We start from the raw sequence: 19169 nt of genomic DNA, 5'->3' as shown, positions 1-19169 counted from the left end.
AAAAACTCAAAGCCCCACGTTCAGGAGCCATACGATGTGGTTTTGGCATAAAGGTGAGGTTCAGTCAGGTGAAGTCCAGAGCCGACAACCAAGAAAGACTTCTTGCTTGGGACATCTTTGGTGCAAAACAATGGTTTATTAAAACACAGGGGCCCGTGGGCAGAAAGAGCTGCTGCTCAGGGGTTGGGGGGACTTATTATGTGTACTGCGGGGTTGGAGGCATAGGGAAAAGGGAAGTTTCAAAAGAACTTTCAGGTGCTAAAGAACACCTATGAGATACGGGAGGCCTTGCCCTTGTCAGGTAAAGGTTGTTTCTCCCCTCTAGCAAGGCATTACCCTGAAGACAGTTAAGAGATTCCTGGAAGAATGCCACAAGTGCCCCACTCAGGGGTGGGAATGGGGGGACGTTGCAGGCTGTCTACTTCTGCTTTGTCTTCAGCCAGCCTTCTGCTCCTTCATCATCTCCTTGGGGTCTTTCCCACTGTCTTGATGTGGCCCTTTTTTTGTTTGTTGTGAAGGAGATGTTTATTTAGTTTTCAGGTCTTTTTCAGAAGGAATTGTACCACCCGTAGCTGTAGAGTCTGTATGTCCATGGGAGGAGAGTTTAGTACCTTCCAAATCTTCCATTTGGGACCACCCTAGATCACTGGTTGATTACAAAAAGATACAACTTGGGAACAGGCAGATGGAAGAGTTACGGAGGGCTAGGTATGGGGAGGGGTCATGCAGCTTCTCTGTCCTCTTCAGACCAGCCACACTCTCCCCAACCTTCACATGTTGGCCAACCCAGAAGCTTCAGAGATGCCTTTTTTTTTTTTTTAAAGGTTTTATTTATTTATTTGACAAAGAGAAATCACAGGCAGGCAGAGAGAGGAGGAAGCAGGCTCCCTGCCAAGCAGAGAGCCCGATGCAGGACTCTATCCCAGGACCCTGAAATCGTGACCTGAGCCGAAGGCAGAGGCTTAACCCACTGAGCCACCCAGGTGCTCCAGAGATGCCTTCTTAATTTCTTTTCCAGATTGCTCGTTGCTGGTGTAGAGGCACAGGTGGGTTTTGTGTGTTGATCTTTTACCCTACAACTTTGCCAAATTCACTAATTAGTTCAAGGAACTTTTTTGTGGATTGTTTGAGGTTTTCTTAATAGGATCATGTCATCTATGAATAGTTAATATTACTTCTTCTCTAATTTTGATGTCTCTTATTCCATTTTCTAATTGCTCTAGAATTTCCAATATCTCATTGTAGTTTTAATTACCCTAATAACTGATAATGTTGACATCGTTTTCATGTGTTTATTAACCATGTGGATGTCCTCTTTTGTGAAATGCCAACTTAAGTCTTTTGTCCATTTTTTCAAATGCGTTGTCTTTTGTATATCTGTATCTATCTAACTCTAGATACATATTTATCTTCTGATACAATACTTTGTCAGATATATGCATTACAAATATTTCCTCCTAGTCCATGGCTTAACTCTTAATGGTTTTTTAATGGATAATTCTTAGTGAAGTCAGTTCCATCATTCCATTATGATTTCTGTATCTATTTAAGAAATCTAGGGGTGCCTGGGTGGCTCAGTAGGTTTAGCCTCTGCCTTCAGCTCAGGTCATGATCTTAGGGTCCTCAGATCCAGCCCCACATCAGGCTCTCTGCTCAGCCTGGTTCCCCCTCTCTCTGCCTGACTCTCTACTTGTGATCTCTGTCAAATAAATAAATAAAATCTTAAGGAAAAAAAAGAAAAGAAATCTTTGCCTATCCATATCACATATTTTTTTTAAAAAAGATTTTATTTATTTATTTGACAGAGAGAGACAGCAAGAGAGGGAACACAAGCAGGGAGAGAGGGAGATGGAGAAGCAGGCTTCCCGCTGAGCAGGGAGCCGGAGGCATGTCTTGATCCCAGGAACCTGGCCTTCAACTCAGGTCATGATCCCAGGGTCCTGGAATTGAGCCCCGTGTCAGGCTCTCTCCTTGATGGGGAGCCTGCCTCTCCTTCTGCCTGCTGCTTTCCCTACTTGTGCCCTCTTTCTGCCAAATAAATACATAAAATTAACAAAAAAAGGTACTACATTTACATAGTGCTTAATTAAAAAACTATCAAAGTGGTGAGCAGAAGGGAAGCTGAGGACAAAGCACAAGCTGATCCCCGCCCCCCACCACTGTGGGATACTTGTGACATTCCTCAGGCCCTCCTAGATGCCCTAAAACTAGGGGAAGGGAAACAAAAATGGTTACTGATAAAGATCACAGTTCTACAGAACTTGAGTTCCCGCAGTTTACAAATGTCTTAGTGATGTACAAGGAAAAAGCATTCGTATGGATCGCCTAACTTCCAGAGATCCATAGACTCAATTTCCGGGAGCCCTAAAATCACCCGCCATTGTGATGTGGAGAACGAAGGTAAAAGGAATTGCAGGTAAAATGAGATTTCCCTATAACCTGCAGCCATCGACAAGGACTTGCAATCAGAAGAGTATAATATTCCTCCAGGAAACTCCCAACTGTCTTTTTATTTTCTTTTTAAGATTTTATTTATTAGACAGCAGAAGCAGGGGGAACAGCAGGCAGAGGGAGAGGGAGGCTCTCCACTGAGCAGAGAGTCAGATGTGGGGCTCAGTTCTAGGACCCCAGGATCAGGACCTGAGCCAAAGGCAGACGCTTTTAACCCACTGAGCCACCCAGGTGCCCCAAACTCCCAATTGTCTTAATACTTTACCAGAGGGAAAAACAACCTCAGCTTCACTTTGGCAAGGGCTCTAGCATCCTGAAAGTCTTCTTTAATATACCAAAGTCCTTTTGGACGTCTCCCTTTTTCCTTGCTTCCCCCAACTCCCAAGTATATTATTAGCCATTCCTCACAACTCCAGTGCAGCAGCTCTTTCTGCCCATGGGCCCTGTCCCCGTGCTTTATTAAAATCACCTTTTTTGCCCCAAAGACATCTCAGGAATTCTTTCTTGGCCATAAGCTCCGGACCTCATCAACATCCCAAAACTCATCAAAAACATACACAATAAAAAGTTTCTCTCCCACCCTGTCTCCCAGGCAGCCAGTCTCCTACCCAAAGAAAACAAATAACTACTGGGGTTTTGTGTGTGCTTCCGGAGATAGTCTCTGTATTTACAAACATGGGTGTGCATTTCCCCAGTTCCCACTTTTTTTTTTTTTTAAGATTTTATTTATTTATTTGACAGAGAGAAATCACAAGTAGGCAGAGAGGCAGGCAGAAAGAGAGGAGGAAGCAGGCTCCCTGCTGAGCAGAAAGCCCGATGTGGGGCTCGAACCCAGGACCTGGGATCATGCCCTGAGCCGAAGGCAGCGGCTTGACCCACTGAGCCACCCAGGCGCCCCCCCAGTTCCCACTTTTAAAAACCCACACACAATGAGAAGTGTGAACATAGTGTTTTAAACCTAACTTTTCTTCTTTTGTCTGATGTATCTTTGTGCTTCCAGTGACCCACAGTAGTCTTACTGTAATGTGTGTATTGTGTGTATTCTTCAGAGGCTAACGCAGTGCTGTGCACCTAGAAGGAACCCAAAGTACATTCAAATAGAACTAGACTTTCCGAGCTCTAAGGGTAGAGACCAACCAATCCGCTTTATTTTACAGGCAGGATAATTTACTGAAAGTCAAAATCACTTGCCTAAGGTCTTCCAGTTACCATATACAATAAAGTAATGAAGGAGAGCCAACTTCAAGGATCAACCACGTCATTTCAGTGCACGTGTACAGGTGGCTAAACGGCTCAGCCTAACAAGTGTAGACCATTTTATTTTATTTTATTTTTTAAGATTTTATTTATTTATTTGACAGAGAGAGATCACAAGTAGATGGAGAGGCAGGCAGAGAGAGAGTGAGGGGGAAGCAGGATCTCCGCCGAGCAGAGAACCCGATGCGGGACTCGATCCCAGGACCCTGAGATCATGACCTGAGCCGAAGGCAGCGGCTTAACCCACTGAGCCACCCAGGCGCCCAAGTGTAGACCATTTTAAATAGAGTCCCCTGTGGTGTTAACTCGCATCTGGCCAATTTCAGTTTAAAAAATAACCTCACACCCGTTAGTCCATATAGTAGTCCTCTGGTCAGTGGCCTCTGTCTGCATTTTGTGGAGGGCAGAACGGCACGGGTGCGGGTTTTCTTCTGGCTTCGGATCCGTGTGTTAGACCGTCCCAAGTGCTTCGAGTAAACGGGAGATGCTGTCGGGCCGGGAGGCCGTGCGCTCGGGGCTACGCCGCGCGCACCGTGCACGGGCCGGGCGGGCTCCGTGGCTGCGGGTGAGAGCCGGCTAAGACGCCGGGGCAGCCCTAGGTGCTCAGCACAGGGGTGGGGATGGTTGTGTCACTCAGCACCCCGGCTAGTGCGGGCGCCACTCTCGGGATCCCGGCTGCCCGAGGGCGGTCCCCGCGCAGGGTGCGTGGTGCTCGCGCGCGGACACGCCTGTGCGACGCGCGCTCAGCCCTGGGAGCTGGCTCCGTGCCGCCTGACCGTCTCTGCCTGGGACTGCTTAAGGGCGAGGGTTAGGCGACACTCCGCCGCCCCATACCGCCGGCTCGCGGCCAGGACCCAGCAGATACTCGGGCTCCCACCCACGCTCCAGAAGGAGGAGGGCGGGAGGAGGGCGGAGGCCGGCGCTGCGCACACGCGCCGGGACACGCCCGTCAGCGCGCGCAGGCGCAGCCTCCCCTTCCTGATTGCCTCGCGGTCCCACCCCTCTCCCGGAAGTCTTCCCGTCCCGCCCCCCGAGAGCAACGAGGGATGCAAGTGGGCACTCCGGTTGTCCATCAGGCCGGTCTCACTGCCATTGGCAGCCGGGGAAAAGGCCGGACGGCCGACTTCTGCCGACTCGGCGCCCCCACGGAAGCCGCGATTGGCGGAGGCTGGGCCCCACGGCCGCTCGTTTCCGGTCTCCGCGAGCCCTCCCCGCCGCCGCCGCCGCCGCCGCAGCCCTCAGCCTCCCCGCCCCCGCCCTTTCACCATGGCCGCCTCTGTGTGGTGTGGGGAGAAGCTGGCCCTCGGTGTTCTCCTGTAGCGCGCACTGCCTCCCCCTCACCCCTCGGGCCGGATCCAAAGGAGCCTCGCTCCCCAGCGCTCCGGCCCCGCCAGGAAGCTCCCCTACCCCTACTGCAGGGGCAGGACTCCTCTTCCCCAGCTGCTGAGGCAGACACTAGGGTTGGAAGCCAGAAAGGGCGCCCCGTCTACTCGAGGGGCGGAAGGCTCGCGTGCCCCGCCCGGAGGTGCGGACCTGTCCCCGGCACCCCCGGAGCTGGCGGCCTTCGCTCAGCACTGCCACCCCAGACACAGGACCCCGCGGGCCGCCCACTCCCGCGCCCTCCACAGGAGCGGCCTTTCGGAGACGAGGGCTGGGCGGACAGCGCAGGACCCTGCCCGACCCCGCTCGTGCCTCTGGCCCCGGGCCCCGGCCCCCGGCCCCCGGAGGGGTCGTTTCTAGGACTTCCCGCCCGTCCACCCCCCGGCCTCTTCCCGTGTCTTGGCCGCGGCCATGGAGTTGCAGAAGGGGAAGGGGGCGGCAGCGGCCGCTGCGGCGGGAGCGGCGGGAGGAGGAGGAGGAGGAGCGGGAGCAGGAGCCCCAGGAGGGGGGAGGCTGCTCCTCTCAACCAGTTTGGATGCCAAGGATGAGTTAGAGGAGGTAGGTGTGGGGGGTGCGGAAGGGGGCCGAGCGCCCGGGCCGAGCAGGGCCGCCGGTGCGGAGCGGGGCCGGGGCGGGGGGCCGGGGACCGGGCCTGCAGGCTGTGCCGAGGCAGCACGAGTGCCGCTCCACACTTCCTGCTCCGGGAGGAAGGAGCGCGGCCGACTTCCTGGACCGGTTGTCATGGCAACAGCAGTTGCTCGGAGGAGGCCGGTGGGGGTGTCGGGGAGGAAGGGAAGCGCGGTCCAGATCCGCCGACTTTGCTTTTGACGCTCCTTTCCTCGCAGGGACCGCGCGTGCGCTTCGTACCTGTCCTGCCTCAGCCGGGGCGCTCCTATTCCGAGCTGTGCGTGGACGTAGTCGGTTGACGGCGATGTGCACTGCGCATTTGGGACGTGTGGAGCCCCGAGACAGTGGTGTTTAGTTAGGGTACCCTCGCCTACAGCCTCTGTCCTTCAGAAGCAGAGAGCACCCACGGGAGGGTGCTGAGGGAAAGAGTAGAGTGAAGTCACGCTGGGTAGTGGACCCTCTTCTCCCCCACTAGTTCCCTCTTGTCCCTGACCGCGCAGATGCTGCCGCACAGCTCGGAATAGGAGGCCCAGTGCTGAGACGCGACTGCGGGACTGTTTGTGATATCTGATGCCTTCAACTCCCTGCTCACCCAGGGACAGGAAGAGCACAAGAACAGCACCTGGCCTTCCCTGACCATTTCCCTGCCTTTTTTTTTTTTTTTTTTTTAAGATTTTATTTCTTTGACAGAGAACGAGCACAGGGGGCAGGGGCAGTGTCAGGCTCCGCAGTCAGCAGGGAGTCCTATGTGGGGCTCCATCCCAGGACCCTGGGATCATGACCTGAGCCAAAGGCAGATGCTTAAAACTGAGCCACTCAGGTGCCACATTTCCCTGCTTCTTTGTCACTGCCCTTTATCAGTCGCAGGGGGTGGGCAGGCAGATAGGTGGAATTCATACTTTAGATTTTAAAACGTTGGTTCAGATACAAAGTGATGGAACATATATGCAGAAATGAGCTTTGCAGATCAAGGTGGCGGGGTATAACTTTGCGGATCATCCTTTGGCAAATGTCTGCTCACAGGCTGGTTTTCCATCCTGCTTCTCCCCGGTAATTCTGTGTGCATTTAGAGAAATCAAAGTTTTTCTGCTGTTGTTTTTAATCAGCTAAGATAGATACAATTAGGAGAAGAAACAATGCTACTAAAAATAATGTATTCCTAAAACAATAAAAATGGCTGTAGGATTGTCTGGCACTTTGAATTGCCCACTTTTTAAGAACTGGCCACTGCCATTGTCTAAGTTTTTGTTGAGCCCAGTGTTCTAGTACTGCAGCTCTAAAACTGTAGGAAGAAAATAGCTGACTGCCTTTGATCCCTCCACCAGTTTGGGTGGAGGGAAAAAGCCCCCAAGCGTTGGACGAAAATCTGTTTATTACCCACCTTGATTGCCAGAGGGTTCATCCTGCATCTGCTGATTTGTACCACAGCCTAGTACAGCGTCCTGTTCTGAACAGTGATGTGTTTGCTAGCAAACTCAGTGATATGGTGGGAGGGAACCATGAAAGAGAGGAAGCATTTATTTTTTTGTTTTTTTGGACTGAGAATGAACTTTAAACTGTTTCCAGAGAGAAGGGGCAGGGAAGGTCTCTCTCTCTGTGTTTTCCTCCTATCCTTCCTGGTATAGATGTTTCCCAGCATTTCTTGGCTTCCCCTTTTCCTTTTTTGGCCTTTACCCTTTGCATTTGAATTTTCCATATTTTTAACACATGTGTATGGTTCCCACGGGACCAGAGTGTCCCTAAGGGAAAAACTTACTGGCTTCTTCCTCTGGGTCTCCCCACAGAGCTCTGTATGCAGAAGTTATCAAAACCTGCTGCTGAATAACTGGTCTGTGTTTGTTCTGGTGTGGTACTTTCCATCGCAGGCGTACCTATTGCCCAGGAACACAGAGGTCGCTTCTTAACTGTCTGTGCTTCCTGTGTGCAGTCTCCTAGGAATATAGATGAGGGAGACCCAAGTCTGCTTTGGCAGAGCTTCTCATCTGAAGACTGAGTTAGCATACCCACAAGAAGGGTGAAAAAAAAAGCACCTCAAAAACCTGGTAGTAAAGAGCCTGGGGTCGTTGTAGCTGGGTGTGGTGAGGAAAGGTCCCTCAAGAGTCCTGAGGGACAGACACGATGCTGAAGAGCGTCCCAGCCGGGAACTGTGAATCTTCTACTCAAGGGAACATTCGTTGTGTCCTTTCTTCTCTTTGGCTCTGTTTCTCTCTTTGAAGGGGAAATTCTTGGCTATCCCATTCCAAGTTGGGGAATGAGATAAAAATAGGGCCAGAGATTGGAGGCGTTTAGAACATGCAGCTAGTCTCCTTTCCGCGGCTCCAGCTCATTCCTCGCTGGGAAGGACCTGGTCTACTCTGAAGTCGGGCTGAAAGCGGAACTATGGCTTAAACAAGTCAGAACTTCCTCTTAAATGATGGACAGGTCTTAGGGTTGCATTGGGTAGAGGTGCGCCCCTTTCAGGTTTGCTCCAAGGGGTAATTCATCTCTTGTCTCTGAAGAACCTCCAGGGAACAGGCTTTGAGCCATCTCTAATTTTTTCCCCTGAAATCCTCATTGCACTTAGAAGTGACTCTTGGCTATAGAGTACTTGGAAACCAGCTTATTCAGTAACTCCTCACTGATGTGGGCTCTTGGGGATTTTGTAGGTTGAAACATACCTTCTTTTCCTGAAGACAGTGGACTTTGCTCCTTCAGGGCCACTGACTTCCCATAAGAGACCACTGTTTAATACATAATTTACCAGACCGTCTTTTCACCCGTTTGAGGGACCGGAAACTGGGAGGTTAGAGGGATTTCTCTGCCTTCAGCCCCAAGCTTCAGGTATATACTGGCAACCTGGAAGGCCTTCCTCTACTCTGCCCCGCTGAGTCCACTGCTGCTGTCGTGGAGAACATGGGCAGGTACTCTTGGTACTAGAAAAGTTATTTCAGAAGCTCCTAGAGATGGTAAACATTTTCTCAGCTCTCTGAGGTGCTGTCTTGGAGGGCTTACTCTGAACAGAGCCGCTCTGCCAGTAATTGTTGGCAACTGCGTGTAGGATTCCAAGTTTACTAAGGGCCTCAGGGGACTTGGGGTGGGGAAGAGGGCTACTGCTACCTGATTGTAGGGATTTGACTTCCTATAGGCCTCTTTGGTGGGTGGTGGTCCTTCTTTCACTCGGAACGATTTGTAATTCCTTCTCCCATCCTTGTTTGAAAAAGTGATTTCTGTAGTTTGCGAAGAGCAGCATCTTCCACAGTTCTGTTGCCTAGAAATCGCCCTCACATTTCTTTCCTCATCACTTTTATCCATGCATCCAAATTCTGGACTCTCCCTACTTCCTGCATCCTTAGCTGGGCCTCCCTGTTCCAAGAGGCCACTTTTGTTCTTGACTGGGCAGTGACCCATAGAACTGAGTCAAGCCTCTGAGTGGAGCTTAGACTAAGGAGGGGCCTTGAGAAACCTGGTTCTGCCCAAGGTCTCTTGTGTGTCAGATCACAGCCACACATAAGTTGGCCATTACATAGGCTCATCCTCACGTGTAAGGATCCTGGTACAGGGTCCGGCACTTGGGCCTCCCCTCACCTCCCTTATCCTTCCTTCCTCTTCTCTCCTAGAAGGCAAAAGTTTACAGAGGGCTATTAGGAAGCTTTTCAGCCTGGTCAGGGACTGACCCGTGTCCTGTAGTAGGAGGGCTCAGTTTTCCGGAATCTTCAAGGACATGCCATTAGAAGTGGTAGCAGGAGATGCCGGGGAGTGGTCTGGTCTTCACAGGTTGGGTTGTGTGGTTGCTGAACTTTTTCACAAATGGAACATTACAATTTTTTTTTAAGATTTTATTTATTTATTTGACAGAGATCACAAATAGGCAGAGAGGCAGGCAGAGAGAAGGGAGGAAGCAGGGTCCCCGCTGAGCAGAGAGCCCGACGTGGGGCTCGATCCCAGGACCCTGAGATCATGACCTGAGCTGAAGGCAGAGGCTTAACCCACTGAGCCACCCAGGTGTCCCCCAACAGATTATAATTTAACTGAGACTGTGTGCTGGGTGTTTTCACGTCTGTTATCTTGTGTAATCCTCAGAGCAACCTTGTGGTATTTCTCTCTTTTTTTTAAACAAACATGGTTTTAAAAAAAATTTATGAGAGAGAGCAAGAGCGTGGGAGCAGGAGCACGAGTAGGGGAGGGGTAGAAGGCATGGCAGAGCCAGAGTCTCCAGCAGACCTCCGGCTGTGTGCGGAGCCTGCCCAGGGACTCGGTCCCACAGCCCTGAAATTGTGATCTGAGCTGGAACAGAGTCGGACGCCCAACCGACTGAACAACACAGGTGCCCCTATTTCTGTTTTTCAGGTAAGAAAACCAGGGTTTAGAGAGGCTAAGGAACTCACCCAAGATTAGCTTAAGTCTAGCAGGTGGGGGGCACCCTTCCATACCACGCTCGTCGGTGTGCTCATTAGCTGGCCGCTGTTTGACCTCTCGCATCTCTGCTGGTTCGGCAAACTCCTTCCTTTGAGTAGGAAGCAGTATCTGGAATGGGTAAGCAGGCTTAGCTACTGGGGGATCTGAGTCCCCGACACTGACAGCTGTCTTGGGTTAGACAGGGATATGACTCAGAAAGGGAAAATCCAGCCTGCTGTTTTCCCTCCCCTCTCCTCCTCGTGTGGGAGCCAGACCAGGTAGTGCCGGATCTCACAGCTCTGCTTTCCTGTGATCTCACAGCTCCTTTTCACAAGTACACAGGCCCTGTGGAGGCTGAGTGTGCAGAGCTGACCTAATTTGGAGGGTAGTCAGACCGGACGGGCAGTGAAGTTGTAATACCTTCAAATCTGCATAGCTTTGGGCCTAATGCAGGTCAGAGTTTTGAGGCTGTGGGAGCTCCTTGCCTTAACTCTCCATTCTACTCTGTGCCACCTTGTGCTCTTGGTTAGGGATGGGTATACGCAACCTTAGAATGATGCTGAAGGGAGACACAGGGTTGCCTTTCATTCCTACACCCCTTTTCCCTTGTCCTTCGTCATGGGTTCTTCTCAGCACTGCAGCAGAACCTCTTCTCTGCAGGGTGTTTTATAATGACCTGTAGGGTTAGGGGGAGGTAAAATGCCTGCCTTTGTCCATTTGCCAGCATCACCATTACTGGGAATTGGTTTTCCTTAAATAGTTTTGGGGTTAGTCCTAAAGTTTTAAAGGACTTGGGAAGTACTTTAGGTGGTGATAATGGAGAGGCTCACCAATTTAATATGATACACAGTTGTCAGTATCTTCTCATATTTAGTATTAAATGTTTGTTTGGAACAGGGGCCAGTGACTAAGGTCTCCTTAGAACATTGAGCATGTGTTGGCCTTTGAAACTGGAGTGCCTCTGGGGTGGACTTCAGTGCACCTGTCTCCACCTTGGTTTGTCCAGAGGCTCAGTCAATTTGGCCTTTTGGGACGCCTGGGTGGCTCAGTTGGTTGAGCAGCTGCCTTCGGCTCAGGTCATGATCCTAGCCTCCTGGGATCGAGTCCCGCATCGGGCTCCTTGCTCGGCGGGGAGCCTGCTTCTCCCTCTGCCTCTGCCTGCCATTCTGTCTGCCTGTGCTTGCTCTCTCTCCCTCTCTCTCTGACAAATAAATAAAATCTAAAAAAAAAAAAAAAAAAAAAAAAAAAAATTTTTTTTAAATTTGGCCTTTTGTTCTCCTTTCCTTTCCTCACACTCATTTTTTTAAATTTGCCTTTAGCTTTTGGGGGGACAGATTTTATGTATGTATTTGACAGAGCAAGAGAGCACAAGGAGGGGAGGAGCAGAGAAAGAGGGAGAAGCAGGCTCCCAGCTGAGCGGGGAGCCTGACGTGGGACTCAATCCCAGAATCCTGGGATCACGACCCAAGCGGAAAGCAGACGCCCAACCCACTGAGTCATTTGGAAACAGATCCAAGATAAATCCAAGATAAATGATTTCATCTGCAAATTACTTTATATATATGTCTATGAGGGAAGGATTTTTTTTTTAACATAGCCATGATGTAATACCAAAAATATTAGTAGTAATTCTTCAGTGTAATAAAATATTCATTGTTCAAATTGACGGTCTCATAAATTCCTTTTTATAACTGGTTTGTTCAAATTAGTGCTCAGACAAGCACCACACATTGCATTTGATTGATATGCTTCTTTAACTTTTTAAAAGATTTATTTATCCATTTTATTTTATTTTATTTTTTTTTTATTTTTTTAGATTTTATTTATTTATTTGAGAGAGAATGAGTGAGAGAGAGCATGAGAGAGGAGACAGTCAGAGGGAGAAGCAGACTCCCCAAGGAGGTGGGAGCCCGATGTGGGACTCGATTCTGGAAGTCCGGGATCATGACCTGACCCGAAGGCAGTCACTCAACCAACTGAGCTACCCAGGTGCCCGTATTTATCCATTTTAGAGAGAGCAGAGGGAGGGGCAGAGAGAGTCTTAACCAGACTCCTTGCTGAGCACGTAGCCCAAAGTGGAGCTCAGTCCTGCAACCTGAGATCGTGACTTAAGCTAAGAGTTGGTTGCTCAACTGACTGTGCCACTCAGATGCCCCATTATGTTTCTTTAATTTTTTTTTTTTTTAAGATTTTATTTATTGAGAGAGAGAGAGAGCATGAGTGGGATTAGGGGCAGAGGGAGAAGCAGGCTCCCTGCTGAGCAGGAAGCCCTACGTGGGTCTCGATCCCAGGACCCTGAGATCATAACCTAGGCAGAGGCTTAACCCACTGAGCCACCCAGGTGCCTCAGTGTTTCTTCAATTTTTTTTTTAAAGATTTTATTTATTTGACAGAAAGATACACAGCAAGAGAGGGAACACAAACTGGGGGAGTGGGAGAGGGAGAAGCAGGCTTCCTGCCCAGCAGGGAGCCTCATTCCGGGCTGGATCCCAGGATCCTGGGATCACAACCTGAGGGGAAGGCAGCCGCTTAATGACTGAGCCACCCAGGTCCCCTTCCTTTAATTTTTTTTAACAGCTTTTTATTTTGAAATAATTTCAAGCTGGGGCTCATGAGTAGCTCAGTTGTTAAGCATCGTCTGCCTTCAGCTCAGGTCATGATCCCAGAGTCCTGGGATTGAGCCCCACACTGGGCTCTGCTTGGCGGGGAGTCTGCTTCTCCCTCTCCAACTCCCCCAGCTTGTGTTCCCTCTCTCACTGTCTCTCTCTCTGTCAAATAAATAAATCTTTAAAAAAAATTATTTCAAGCTTAGAGAAATTATAATACGTAGAACTCTCACAGACTCTTCACCCGGACTCAGCAGTTACTAACACTGTTTCTCCGCACAGACACGGTTTCAGCCTTTTGAGAGTCAGTTGCAGCCTTGAGGGTTTCCATACTTCGTTGTCTATTTCCTGAGAACAGAGATCGTCAGTTAACGGAATTGCTGCTCTGTTGTCCGGACTGGGCATTCAGCTGCGATGTGCTGCTGTTACAGAACATGCTCCGATTTTACCGCTTGTCCCAGGAATGTCCGTGTAGCAGTCCAGGATCACAAGTTGAGTTTAGATGTGCTCTCTCTTTACCCTGAAGCAGATTCTTAATCTTCCTTTGTCTTTCATGACCTTAAACACTTTTGACAGGTCAGTTATTTTGTAGAATATTTTTCATATTGGGTTGTCTGAGATTTCTTCCGTGGTTAGATTAAGATGATTCATTTTTTGGCCAGAAAACCATACAAGTACTGTTCCAGCCTCTTCAGGGCACCCTGCCGAGGCATATGCAGTGTCAGGAGTTCGGGATGTTAATTTTGATCACTTGGTTAAGGTGGTACCCTCCAGAATTTCCTGCAGTTACTCTTTTTCCTGTGTATTAAGTATTTCGAACCCACATAAATATCCCCTTGTGCAGTATCACCTCTGGTTTAGTACCTGTTGGTGACCTTTCCCTGAATCATTTTTTGTTCCTCTTGTTCCTTAGGGATTTATTAGTTGGCATTCTGCTATAAGGCAGAGCTTTCCCTTCTTTATTATGTGTGTACCTATTAGCTTGGATTCTTATTTTATTCAGTGGGTTATAAACTCTTTTTTTTTTCCTTCCAGTAAGCTCTACACCCAATATGGGGCTTGAATTTATGTCCTCTTGAATTTATGAGATCAAGAGTCATACTCTAAGGACTGAGCCCCCCCGCTCCCCCACCGTGGGCTATAATCTTAATCCTCTTTTATTTTATTTTTTTTTAAAGATTTTATTTATTTATTTATTTGACAGAGATCACAAGCAGGCAGAGAGGCAGGCCGAGAGAGACGAAGGGAAGCAGGTACCCCGCTGAGCAGAGAGCCCGATGCAGGACTCGATCCCAGGACCCAGGGATCATGATCTGAGCGGAAGGCCGAGGCTTTTTTTTTTTTTTTTTTTTTTAATTCAAACCTAGGCAGTTTAGGTCTGGAGACAACATTTTTCTTTTTTTTTTTGGATTTTATTTATTTATTTGACAGAGATCACAAGTAGGCAGAGAGGCAGGCAGAGAGAGAGAGGAAGGGAAGCAGGCTCTCTGCTGAGCAGAGAGCCCTTGCGGGACTCGATCCCAGGACCCTGAGATCATGACCTGAGCTGAAGGCAGAGGCTTAACCACTGAGCCACCCAGGTGCCCCTAACTTTACTTTAAATTGGTAGTTAGATTTAGAGGTATGATGAGGTTTAAATTTTTTTTTTTTTTAAAGATTTTATTTATTTATTTGACAGACAGAGATCACAAGTAGGCAGAGAGGCAGGCAGAGAGAGAGGAAGGGAAGCAGGCTCCCTGCTGAGCAGAGAGCCTGATGCGGGACTCGATCCCAGGATCCTGAGATCATGACCTGAGCTGAAGGCAGCGGCTTAACCCACTGAGCCACCCAGGCGCCCTTAAATTTTTTTTTTTTAAGATTTTATTTATTTATTTGACAGAGAGAGATCACAAGTAGGCAGAGAGGCAGGCAGAGAGAGAGGAAGGGAAGCAGGCTCCCTGCTGAGCAGAGAGCCCTTGCGGGACTCAATCCCAGGACCCTGAGATCATGACCTGAGCCGAAGGCAGCGGCTTAACCCACTGAGCCACCCAGGCGCCCTAAATTTCTTTTTTTTAAAGATTTTTAAAATTTATTTGACAGAGACAGCAAGAGAGGGAACACAAGCAAGGGGAGTGGGAGAGGGAGAAGCAGGCTTCCCACTGAGCAAGGAGCCAGATGCGGGGCTTGATCTCAAGACCCTGGGACCATGACCTGAGCTGAAGGCAGATGCTTAATGACTGAGCCACCCAGGCACCCTGGTTTTTGGGGTCAGAAATACTTTATAGGTGATGGTATGACACACTCTGAACTTTGTCTCACCCCTTCACAGAGGTTAGAAAGGTGCATGAGCATTGTGACATCGATGACCGCTGGCATCTCAGAGAGGGACGCCAATGACGCCCTCAATGCTCACGTGAGTATAACGCTCTCCCCTGCCCGTTACCCCTGCGCTGGAAGCTTTGAGATGTGACCCAAAAGATAGGATTTACGTGGCTGGGAATTAGGGGACTGAAGTGCATATCTCGGCTCCCCGAACCAGACTTCCCAGCTCCTCTTTCTGTTTCACTGTGGGAGTCCAGCCCTTGGAGCTTATGTGTCTTTAAGTCACAACTTTTAAAAATAACTCTTAGGGGCGCCTGGGTGGCTCAGTGGGTTGAGGCCTCTGCCTTCGGCTCGGGTCATGATCCCAGGTTGTGGGATCGAGCCCCGAATCGGGCTCTCTGCTCGGCGGGGAGCCTGCTTCCTCCTCTCTCTCTCTGCCTGCCTCTCTGCCTACTTGTGATCTCTGTCTGTCAAATAAATAAATAAATAAAATCTTTAAAAAAAAAAATAAAATAAAAATAACTCTTAGTTCTGTAGTGACCTTTTTTCTTTGCAAATTATTCTCACATATTTGATCCTTTACATTTCCTTTTTTTTTTTTTTTTTTTTTTTTTTTGTAGGGTGGGAGGGGCAGAGGGGGAAGGAAAGAGAGACTTAAGCAGGCTCCTCGCCCAGTACAAAGCCCCATGCAAGGGCTTGATCTCACAACCCTGAGGTCAGGACTAAATCAAGAGTCAGAGCCAAAGTCCAGTCAGATGCTTAACCGACTAAGCCAGCCAGGTGCCCCATGACCTTTTATATTTCCTAATCTGTGATATTGAAAGGATTTTAAATAGTACAGGTAAAGTTCTCAGTAATTCCAGGCACATAGTGAATGCTTAGTATTTCCTTTTTATTAGTAGTATATTATATTTGTTGTCTTCACCTTACAAATACCACGGACTCAATGATTTGCCTAAGGTCTTGACTTGATATGTATGCCTGTTACACCGTGAACGGTTCTGTAGCTCCCTCCCTCTTGAAGGCTATTAAGGTCTGGTAAATGTGGTACGGTGGGATTTTTTTTCTGCTTTATTTATTATTTTTTTAAAGTTTTCTTTTCTCTAAATATGTATTTATTTATTTTGAGAGAGAAAGAGAGTGTGCACACACGCGAGTTGTGGGAGGGGCAGAGGCAGAGAATCTTTCAGCCAAACTCCACCTTGAGTGTGGAGCCTGATGCAGCTGGGTTCTGTGAGATCCCGTGAGATTGTGACCTGAGCCAAAACCAAGAGTGGGATGTTTACCCAACTGAGCCACCCAGTGCCCTTAAAGATTTTATTCTGTTTTATTTTTTTTAAGGATTTTTATTTATTTATTTGTCAGAAAGAGAAAGGAAGAGAGCAAGTGCACAAGCAGGGGGACCAGCAGGCAGAGGGAGAAGCAGGCTCACTGCTGGGCAAAGAGCCTGATGGGGGGCTCGATCCTGGGGATCATGACCTGAGCCAAAGGCAGACGTTTAACCATCTGAGCCACCCAGACATCCCAAAGATTTCATTTTATTTACTTATTTATTTATTTTATTTTATTTAAAATTTTTAATTTATTTGTCAGAGCACAAGCAAGGGGAGCAGCAGGCAGAGGGAGAGGGAGAAGCAGAGGGAGAATAAAGATTTTATTTTTAAGTAATCTCTACCTCCACTGTGGAGCTTAAACCCACAACCCAAGATCAAGAGTTGCACATGCCACTGACTTACCCCCAGGTGTCCCTTTTTTCCCATTAAAAAAATTTTTTTTTAATTTTTTTTTTTTTTTAAGATTTTACTTATTTATTTGTCTCAGAGAGGGAGAGAGAGCAAGCACAGGCAGACAGAATGGCAGGCAGAGGCAGAGGGAGAAGCAGGCTCCCTGCAGAGCAAGGAGCCTGATGTGGGACTCGATCCCAGGACGCTGGGATCATGACCTGAGCCGAAGGCAGCTGCCCAACCAACTGAGCCACCCAGGCGTCCCAACCTTTTTTTCCCATTTTAAACAGTCTTTAGGGCCACGTGGGTGGCTCAGTCAGTTGGGTGGGCGCCCTTGACTTAGGTAATGATCCTGGGGTCTTGGGATCCAGCGCTGCATCAGGCTCCCTGCTCCGCAGAAAGCCTGCTTCTGCCTCTTCCTCTGCCGGCTGCTCCCTCTGCTTGTGCTATCTGTATGTCAAACAAATAAGTAAAATCTTTTTGTGTTTTTTTTTTTTAAGGTTTTTTATTCATTTATTTGACAGACAGAGATCACAAACAGGCAGAGAGGCAGGCAGAGAGAGGAAGGGAAGCAGGCTCCCCGCTGAGCAGAGAGCCCGATGTGGGGCTCGATTCCAGGACCCTGAGATCATGACCTGAGCCGAAGGCAGAGGCTTTAACCCACTGAGCCACCCAGGCGCCCCAATAAGTAAAATCTTAAAAAAACAAACACTCCTTCTGTTTTCTGCTTGTGGCATGCATCAAGCCTTGGAGAAAACAGCAGGGTCTGTTCTTTCTTTTTACCTCTCTCTCTCTCTCTTTTTGTTTTTTTTTTTTTTTTTAAGATTTTATTTATTTATTTGACAGTAGAGATTACAAGTAGGCAGAGAGGCAGGCACAGAGGGGGTGGGAAGCAGGCTCCCCGCTGAGCAGAGAGCCCATTGTGGGGCTCAATCCCAAGACCCTGAGATCATGACCTGAGCTGAAGGCAGAGGCTTAACCCACTGAGCCACCCAGGCACTCCACCTCTCTCCTGAAACAGACGCTTCATTGCTTTTAGGAGAAGGAGATCATCAGAAGAGTTAATGATTCTCCTTTGTGGGTTACTCAGGAGTCCCAAGTTTTCTGGGAGAAACTGTGCTCAAGAACTTTCCTCCTGTGAGAAACAACTAGTTTTTTTCCTTCCTCATATCCTAGGTATGCAAAGGCCCCCCCCAGCATGAGGAAATCTGCCTGGGCCTCTTCACCCTTGTCCTCACTGAACCTGCCCAAGCCCAGAAGGTAAGACTCCCTCCTCTGGACCCACAGACTCCCCTCAGATGGTCTGAGGATACAGTGGGACTCAAAGATTTGCTGCATAATGCCAAACCCATTGACCAGAGCTCGATCACCTTGTTGTCCTGATAAGCTTACAACTCTATTTTTATTTTCAATAAATTGGTCATTCTGACTCAGATCCTTTCTCTATCTAGATTCTGAAGCTAAGGGGCAAGAAAAGCATTTGTGAGATGGAAAAGCATCTGAAGTGTTGTACATTGTAGATTGATGGGTCAAGGTTATGAGAGTTGGAATTTAATCCAGAGAAGAGAACAAGTACAACCAAGTCCATTGGGAGTTCTTATCCAGAAGAGCATGACCTGTAGTTTGCAGGTTCTGTCATTGGCAGGTGGATATAAAGTAGGGTTAACATTGTAGCACATAGGATTTAACAGCTTTTTTTTTTTTTTTTAATTTTATTTATTTATTTGACAGACAGAGATCACAAGTAGGCAGAGAGGCAGGCAGAGAGAGAGAGAGGAGGAGGAAGCAGGCTCCCTGCAGAGCAGAGAGCCCGATGTGGGGCTCGATCCCAGGACCCTGGGATCATGACCTGAGCTGAAGGCAGAGGCTTTAACCCACTGAGCCACCCAGGTGCCCCAGGATTTAACAGCTTAATGTTGATGATTGATGCAGCCGTGGTGTAGTGATCAAGAGGACCCTGGAACCGACTGGAGCCAGATTTCCTCAGGAATACTGTGTAAAAACTAGGCTGGGGTCTTCACAGCTAGGAGAGTGTCCTTTATGTGGAATGGTTAAAGTGGGATCCTTGCCTGGGGTGAGGGATTGGGAAGGATGTTCTCTTTGGATTCCACTCTTTCCATAATAAAGCAGCAAAATTCTGTCTTTTCCTCTCCCGATTTACCTTTTCCAGCAGTTCTGTGTCCTGGGACTCTTGGGGCAATGGGTTAGAAGTATATGACTGGTATCTGGCATTAACTATATGACATTAACAGAGAGGAGCTGCGGAAATTCAGTGTTGTTATTGGCCCTTCCTTGAACAAGCATGGAAGAAGACGCACATGCTCTGTGCCCAGCATTGTGTTGGGCTCCATCCAGACAAGATCTCATTTAATCCTCTCAGAAGATTGGTGACTTTGTCCCCTCTTTCCATACTGCTCCCAGTTTACCTATAAAATAACTGGAGGTCAGA

The 19169-nt window shown here is 48.6% G+C and overlaps 1 protein-coding gene across 1 annotated transcript in view; it reads left to right on the top strand.

The window, feature by feature from the left end:
• The first annotated feature begins 4938 nt into the window (after positions 1-4938).
• The window catches only part of INTS3 (integrator complex subunit 3), a 41950-nt gene continuing 27719 nt past the window's right edge, over positions 4939-19169 (top strand). The window contains exons 1-3 of the mRNA XM_047704014.1: positions 4939-5646; positions 15004-15087; positions 17897-17980. Coding sequence (XP_047559970.1) covers positions 5500-5646; positions 15004-15087; positions 17897-17980 — 315 coding nt within the window. The 5' untranslated portion in view covers positions 4939-5499. The remainder of the gene's footprint in view (positions 5647-15003; positions 15088-17896; positions 17981-19169) is intronic.

Source organism: Lutra lutra, chromosome 15 (assembly GCF_902655055.1).
Source record: "Lutra lutra chromosome 15, mLutLut1.2, whole genome shotgun sequence".
NCBI lineage: Eukaryota > Metazoa > Chordata > Mammalia > Carnivora > Mustelidae > Lutra > Lutra lutra.
This window is presented reverse-complemented; position numbering and strand designations above follow the sequence as displayed.